At 52.3% G+C, this 8,289-nt stretch overlaps 1 protein-coding gene across 1 annotated transcript in view; it reads left to right on the top strand.

The window, feature by feature from the left end:
- The window catches only part of GALNT2 (polypeptide N-acetylgalactosaminyltransferase 2), a 188,090-nt gene extending 180,044 nt beyond the window's left edge, over positions 1-8,046 (top strand). Inside the window, exons 15-16 of the mRNA XM_055308792.1 lie at positions 1,155-1,274; positions 5,437-8,046. Of these exons, the coding sequence (XP_055164767.1) occupies positions 1,155-1,274; positions 5,437-5,592 (276 nt within the window). The 3' untranslated portion in view covers positions 5,593-8,046. The remainder of the gene's footprint in view (positions 1-1,154; positions 1,275-5,436) is intronic.
- Positions 8,047-8,289: the final 243 nt, after the last annotated feature.

Genomic DNA, 8,289 nt, shown 5'->3' on the forward strand with positions numbered 1-8,289 from the left:
TGGTGTGAGGTCCTTCACTGCCCCAGACCCAGGCCTGGGAGTGCCCGAGGCCTGCAGGGAGCAGTGTACTGTTACTGGAAGAATGGCTCAGTCGTAGCAGTTTTCCTGCACAGATAGCAGAGGGGGATGCGGTGGTAGGGAGTGTGTCCCAGTGCTATTCTGGGTTGGAAGACGCCTGGCTGCTTCTGGATCCCGAGGTCTCGCTTGGGTATCGCCTCCTTGGAGAGGTCAGATTCTACAGTGAAGGTCAGAAATCCCTCCTCTTGTCACACTCGTGGCCCTGCCCAGAACCTTCTCCTGGGGCCACGCTCACCCATCCTCTCCATTCTCTGGCCTCTTGCCCTTTTAGACAGTCTTAATTAGCACTCAGAATAAATGGTTGTACTCTCAGCCCTTAAGGGATGTGTGTGTGTGTGTTTGTGTTTCTATTTGTAAAAATCATGAGCAAATTATTTTAGCATCCTCTGGCTTGGTGTTCCAATCTGTAAAGTGGGGGTAATAGAAGCCCCTCTCCTGGAGCGTGAAGTGGTACCCAACACATAGGTGCGCGGTGTTAGCTGTGAGAGGTGTATGTGTAAATATACAGATCCATCCCTGGGGATCTCAGACCTTCGTGAGCATCAGCAGTTCAACTCACGGCTCAGTGGTGAGGCTGCACACCATGTATTTTGCTTAAATAGGCCATGTATAATTTATCGTGTTCATATGTTACAATCCACGTTCACAAAGGTGGTTTCCAAAGCACACCTTCTGGGGGACAGGGTCTTTGCAAAATAGTGTGGATGGAAAAGTTGGCCCTGAACTGTCCATCCCATGGGAACCATGCATAAGCCACCCTGTTTCCAGCTCACCTTCCGTGGTAGAAAGCTGGATGTGGCACTTCGCTTTGTGTCTGGGGCTAAAATCATGGATACTGTTTGTCTTAGTTACTCATGTTCTCAAAGCCCTTTTGCCACATCAGCCAGTCAACCCAGTGGTACACTGGGAGGCGCCAGTTGTGGCTTTGCCCTTTGGCAGAAGGTCATGTGTCGGAGGCACCATTGGCTCAGGGGCTCCGAATCTGCACTCCGCAGCATGGCCGGTTCCCTCTCAGGGCCCCGTCACTTCCGAGCCCTGCACGTGGCATGTCCCTGACCTCCTGTTTTATGTTCCAGGAATGGGCCTTGACAAAGGAGAAGTCGGTGAAGCACATGGACTTGTGCCTGACGGTGGTGGACCGGGCGCCCGGCTCGGTCATAAAGCTGCAGGGCTGCCGAGAGAATGACACCAGACAGGTAGGGCGCCTGCACGCCTGGGACCGGCCTTCCTGTGCACCCTCCGTGGCCTTGGCGGCAGCGCGCACCCCAAGTAGATTGCCTGCCCTGGTTAGCGATGTCCAGCCGCCCTGTCAGAGCTCGCCCCTGCTCTCCACCGTCTCCCACCCTGCTGGGGAGCTCCTGGCATTAGCAAGCACTCCCTGAATCCCATGCTGGGTGAACGTGGGGTGTTTGTGTGCAAGGTGTGGGATGCAAGGGCTCAGGAGGTGTCCCTGTCTCCCAGGTGCACAGGCTCTGGGCAGCATGCCTTCTGCCCTCTGCCTCCTCCGAGCTGCTCCACCTTGAGTTCACCCATCCCAGGTTATGTCTTTCCATAACTTTTTTTTTAACATTTATTTTAAAGGGGGAGAGAGAGTGCAAAGAGCAACAGGAGGGGCAGAGAGAGAGGGAGAGAGAGAAACCCTAAGCAGACACCCTGCTGAGCATAGACCCCAACATGGGGCTTGGTCCCAGGACCGCAGGATCGTGACTCAAGCCAAAATCAAGAGTCAGAGACCCCACTGATCGAGCCACTGAGGCACCCCATTCCATAACTTCTTGCTTAATCCCTTTATATTTGTGCCTCACCCTCTAACCAGACTGAAAAGGAAGGGGCTGTATCTGTTATGTCCAGCTCCTGGGAAGGTCTGTAAACACCTTCCCTAGGCTGGGCACTGCAGTAGGGGCTCCCGACCTACAGGTCATTTCCTGTTCCCTGTGCAGTGCCAGGTGAGCAGTGCTGCTGGTCCCTTTTTCAGAAGCATCTTTGTCACAGCCACTTGTATGTGGGCCTCCTGAGAGATTTGTCTGGTGATGTCAGTGAGCCCGGGAGAGAGGTGGGTGCTGGTGGCTGTGCGTGTGTATGTCAGTGCTGGCTGTGATGACTGGAACCCCATCACTTTCTGGCTCCTCAGACCCCCACATGTGGAGGCACGGACCTCAGGCCAGGGAGTGGAGAGGGACAGCCGGAAGGACTGGGCAGGGTGTGCAACAGTGGCCAGCCACGCCACGTGGAGAACACAGTCCAGGCTCAGAGCCCACTGAGAAGTTAGTGAAACACTGACCTGCAGATAAGTACTAGGAAACAAAGTGAGGTTTGTAACAACATCACCAAAGGGGGAGGTGCTTTCATTCTGTTTCATTTTGGTGTGCTAGTAAACCCACAGCCCTGAAGAAAAGGCCTATAAACACACCTTTAAACACACACACACACACACACACACACACACACACACACCATTTCTCAAGTCAGCTGTCTGATGTTGCTTATTTCTGATGACGTTCTCATTCTTCCCACGCCACCAGATATTTTAAAGAACAGTTGCATGTTCTTATTTATCCATTAAATATTTTTACTTTTTAAGTTTCTAAAAATGCTAAATGAGTAAGGTCGGATTGATGAGACCTTCTACACACACACATACTCTTCTAAGTATCTATCTGAATATATTACTTTTTCCAAACAGTTCAGATTGTTCTTAACCTTTGAAGCTGATTTTCTCTGACATGCTCCCTGGTGGTAGCTTGGAGACATGCCTTTTCTTGAGCCATGGGGTAACGACTAGTGTCAGAAATAGAGATGCAGCCAACGAGAGGAACTTCCAGTATGCCAACACATGGAGCCCTGTCTTGTCTTTGTACAATCCCTTTTTATATGAGATAGGTGGGTGTACGGAAACTGAGACATGGAGCCTTCCAGAGCCAGGAGCCTCAGTGGGCTTCTAGTCCAACACAGATTTCACAAAAGAGGAGGCTGAGACCCATAGAGTCAGCACATCTCTCCGATGTCACCTGCCAGGACCAGGTCCCTTGCCTAGATCCCAGTTGCCAGGGAAATGCTTCCATCTGTCCATCCCTGGCCTGCTTGCGGGGTGCCCCTCATTCCCCATGCTGCAGAACCCCAGCCTGGCTTGTGATGGACGCTTAACATCTGGAGGAGTTCAGTAGGACCTCACCTAATTTCAGAGCTAACAGCTGTTCCTGGTTGGACTCCAAGTCTTGGGAAGCATAATGATGCCCCCAAGGCTCGCACCATGGGGTGGAAATGTCCTGCAAACAGCTTGTCTGACCCCGAGATTCGCCCAGAGGAGAGCCGTGTGGGGGCTGTTTCGCTAGAGCCTCGATGTCCTAGAAATCTGACCCATGATTCTGGGCTGACGACACTGCCTTCCAGACACAGAGCTGCAGTTTGCTTATTTTTTTAAAGACCTCTCATTTAGCTGAAGCTTTGACACATGACAGGCACAGCCCCTCCAGAGAAGGGAATCAGATTCCATTCATTCCACATTCTTTGTCAAGCCTGATTTCTGGCCGCTCAGAGTGACACCGGGATGTTGGCAGCGCATACACACTTTACATGACAATGGAGGGATGACTGACAGCCAGGGAGCCAGAAAGGAGGCCATGATGGGCAGGTAGCTGTGACCTCCCCACTGCTCATCTGATTGCACTGAATTTCACTGTTGGCAGAAACTCCAGGTTAGAGATGGCGTGAGTAAGTATCATAGGGGCCTTGATACATCCTAGCATCCTCTTCTTGTGCACAAGCCAGTCCTGGAGGTGCTGGGTTCCTGTCTGCCTCGCTCTACCTCTTTCCCCATCTCATCCATTTGCCCTCTGAGAGGAGGATCCTCGGCTAATTTTATCTTGAAACTACACCGTCTTGCCAGTTGGGCTATTTGGTTTCCAGGCACGTCTGTGTGTTCATGTTGTGTGTGCATTTGCAGAGTCAGAGGGGAAAGGGAGGCAGGAGGAAGAGAATTCAATTCCACGGTGTCAAAAGGATTTGTAAAAATACTTACAGAAAGGAGCTTTAGTGCACACAGTGTAAAAAATTAATTAGAATCACAGACTATATTAATGAAGGGAGAGCTTTTGGGGAAAAAAAGTGTGATCGTTTTTTCTTTTAAAGAACAAACATTAGAAATTTTTACATAGGGGTAAACAACAAGATGAGGGGACCTCAGATTTCTTTTAGGCTAGCCTGTGGGCTGTTTTCTTTCTTGTTTGGTTGGTTGATTAGTTGATTGGTGAGTTGGCTGGTTGGTTGACTGGTTGAGTTTGGTTAGCTGGTTGTTTGAGGTTAGTGGATTGGTCTTGGTGGAGGGAGGATGTACACACTCAAATAAGAAGATGCTACACCCTGTGCTTTACAAGTATCACATTTGAGGGGCACGTGGGTGGCTCAGTGGTTGAGCTTCTGCCTTCAGCTCAGGTTGTGATCCTGGGGTCCTGAGATAGTGTCCCCCGTTGGGCTCCCCACAGGGAGTCTGCTTCTCCCTCTGCCTGTGTTTCTGCCTCTCTCTGTGTGTCTCTCATGAATAAATAAACAAAATATTTAAAAAGAAAAAAAAAAACGCAAGTGTCACATTTGGAACTCAGCAAGTATTGCTTGGTCCCTGCCATGCAGAGCACTGGGGGCCCTTGGAGTGGCCGAGACAGGTTTGTCACACCCCCCATTGAAGAGCTCACAGACTAGTAGAGAAAACAGTATTAGAAACGGGTTCTTCAGCATGACATCCTGTCCACTCAAGCATCTCGTACCATTCCCCTGCTTTAATTGTGCATAAGGCCCTCAGTGGGAGCACGGAGGTGCCCAGGCCACGGCCTCTGGGCAGGGCTACCTTCCGTAGCCAGGGGAGGGATTGGGGTCCTCTTTCTGGCTCAGCTTCTTGGGGCTCCTTCTTTATGGTGAAATATCCTCAGAGGAGGCCTTCTTGTGGATGAATGCAAATTCCCTACTGGAAGCTCCCTACCTCAAGTCCTTGCGTTAATCACTCAGAATGGCCACGTGTCCAGAGCACTGGTCCTTGGCTGCGGGGACAACCAGGGAAGGGGGGCCGTGGGGTGGGAGAAGCCATCCTTAGCAGGCCCAGCACAGAGGTTTTGAGTTGCAGACCAAGGCAGAGAGTGTGGGTTTCCTTCCTGGATGCTGAACCACCCCTGGGCTGCTTTGTCTTGGGACAGTTGGTAATTCCTCCATTATGATCAGAGATTCCACCCCCACCTCACCCCCAAAAAAATACTTGGATTTTTTTGTTTGTTTGTCTGTAACGTAGCTAGAAGACCCTGCAAACGATGTGTTTCGTACTGTTTGGTATGGGCTCTGATCGTAAGGCACTGACTGTCCTGTCTCCTGCAGAAATGGGAGCAGATCGAGGGCAACTCCAAGCTGCGGCACGTGGGCAGCAACCTGTGCCTGGACAGCCGCGCGGCCAAGAACGGGGGCCTGAGCGTGGAGGTGTGCGGCCCCGCCCTGTCCCAGCAGTGGAAGTTCACGCTCAACCTGCAGCCCTAGGAGCGCCCCGAGGCCGAGCCGGCCCGGCGCCCACAGCAGCAGGCCGAGTGGGGTGATCACCTTATTGATTATGTTTCTTGAACTTTCTGCGAAACTATATACCTCAGTATTCCATCATGGTCTGAAAGTCGGAGAACTTGCACGAGGCCCAGGGCCCGGGTGGACACCGCGCTCCTCGTCCTGTGGGAGGCGGCCAGGGCTGCCGCCGCCGCCACCAAAGCCCCAGCGATCCCTGGGAGGGCCCGAGAAGCCGCCGAACACGTACCGGCGGGGGGCAGGGGCGGGAGGGTGCAGGGAGTGTAGTTGCGACGTCACCGCGTCACCGCGAGGAGAACTCTTTTGAAATCTCCATTTTCGATCCCATCGAAATCCCGTCTGGTTTCCACGACGCCGAACCGTGTCATTTTGCAGCTTTCTGTTCTTCCCCTGTCCCACTCCTCCGTCCCCGCTGTCTTCCCAGCACAGCCCCCTCTTCCACGTGATGTACTTGCTCTGTTTGAATATGAACTTTTCTATGGTGGGACACTAAGTATAAATATATATAAGGAAAGAATGTACGGTCAGTTCCTTATGGTTTCTGTAGGTTGTCCTCATCGTGTCAGTTCCCCACAAAGCAGTTCACAGCCGGAAGGACGGGGACCGGGCCCTCCCCCGGGGAGGAGGTGGGCTCGTGGCCCCTGGGAACCCCATCAGTGAGCAGGTGCTGCGGGGGCCCCTGGGGGCTTCAGCTTGGGAGTCGCTGCTAAGTGTCGGAATCCATTTGTTGTGCCCCCGGTATCTGTAAACCTGGATGGGTTACTTATTTTGACAAACATTACTTTGGGTCTTTTAAAATTAGATTTTTTTCTCTTAGGGAAAAAGCAAAAAAACAAGAACCCAGCCCCACAGCTTCCAATAGGTGAAGGTAGGAAGCTGTCCTAGATGGGCATCGGGCTAATCGTGAGTGTCCCATGAGCTGGCAAGACAGCCCGAATCTAGCCTGCCCACACTGTCCCTCCCAGGCCTGTGTGCCTGCTTTTGGTCACGGGGCCCCGGGTCAAGAGTTAGGAGAGGGGGACACCAGACGATGCCTAATCAGTTGACGTGGAGGATTCCAGGCACAAAACAGGAGGCTTGTGCTTTAGGAAGCAGGGGTCCGTATAAACCACAAGACAGTTAGGAACTAAAAGCTGTAGCAGGAAGGGATGCCCAGGAAGGTGCCTGCAGAGCCCCCTTGGCCCCCTACAGAATGGCTCCCTCCTGCCTTCTCCCCTCACTGCCTTCACCCACCCCTCCCACACGTATGCCCAGCATCAGAGAGGCCACCCCGGGACCACCCACAGCTGCTGCGTGGTGGGGCATGCGTCAGACATGCACATCCTCAGGCCCCTTTGGGGAGGGCCTGGAGGTCACAGAGTGAGAAGTGGCCCTAGAAGATTCTGCTGGGTTGACACTCTGCAAAGTGTGAGAGTGCCACTCTCTTCCCTGTCCCTTTCTAGGAAAGGGGACACTATTGGTCTTTCTTCCTCCACTGCAAAAGCCCCATGTGTTTGCCCTGGGACACTGGGCTTAGGTACAGAGGCGTGGCTGGGCCACCATCCTGCGTCTTCCTGCCCTCTGTCAAGCAACCAGATGTGCTCACAGTGCACAGGGAAACCACAGCTGGCTGACCTCTGCACTGTCTTCAGAGGCTGTCGGGACTGCAGGTAGGCCCTTGGGGACAGCGCCAGCTCCCTGTGCGAGGCTGCTGAGGGCAGGTGGGGCAGGAACCAGTCTCGGTACTGGTGATTCTGCCCCAGCACCTGGGTTCCATCATCAGACCCTGTCACCTGTGAGCTCCTGCAGGCATTAGCAAAAAATACCCGTTGCTAGCAAACAAATCTGGCTTTGATGTAAAACCAATTCGAGTCAGGTTGTTGATGAATCCTTCCCCCACATGCCCCCACCCCACCCAGAACTCTCACTGAGCTTGTACCATCAGGATCCCTGCACCCCCCCCCCGTTCTGGGGCTGTTCCCCGTCCCTGAGCGGGTGGGGGCGGCAGGGGTGGCCGGCCGTGCGGGCCTCGTGAGTAGAGGTGGGCCGGGAGGGCTCCCTGGAGGTGGGCTATGTTTACAAGACAACAGTGTGCCAAAGTGACTTACTGTGGTTGCATTATTTCTTAGTCATCGGGACGATCCCACTCTCTCACTCCCATTTTTACAAATACAGATTCTTTCCCAAGAGCCCTTTGAGCAAAGCGTGGCGAAGTTAGTTGTCTTCTCTCTGATGGTCTTTCTTATGTCTTCATAAAAGCTAAAATGATGGTATCTGTGAGTATGTTTTGCAAATTCAAAATATAGTTTGGTAATTTTTTTTCCAGTTGATTTTTAAAAAAGAACTGCTGTACAGAGCTTGTACTTTGTCCATTTTATAGATGGAAACCATCCTTGAAAATTGTTTAACTTAAATAAAGAGAAGATACTTTATAGATAACGCTCTCTGGCAGTGGCTGCGGTCATTCTTGGGCTTTACTGGAGGGGGGTGACTCATGGCTGAGAAACGGCCTGTCTTCTTTGGGGACCCTGCTCAATGACCATTTCTTAGCACACTTTTAAAAGCATTTGCTAAGTACTGCTGCGCCCTTGTGGTGTTTATTCTTATTTGTAGTAATAACCATTATCGTCGGTGGAGTGTTTATGACGTGCCAGGCACCGAGCCAAGCCCTGGGATTCGTTC

Source organism: Nyctereutes procyonoides, unplaced genomic scaffold (genome assembly GCF_905146905.1).
Source record: "Nyctereutes procyonoides isolate TBG_1078 unplaced genomic scaffold, NYPRO_anot_genome, whole genome shotgun sequence".
Lineage (NCBI taxonomy): Eukaryota > Metazoa > Chordata > Mammalia > Carnivora > Canidae > Nyctereutes > Nyctereutes procyonoides.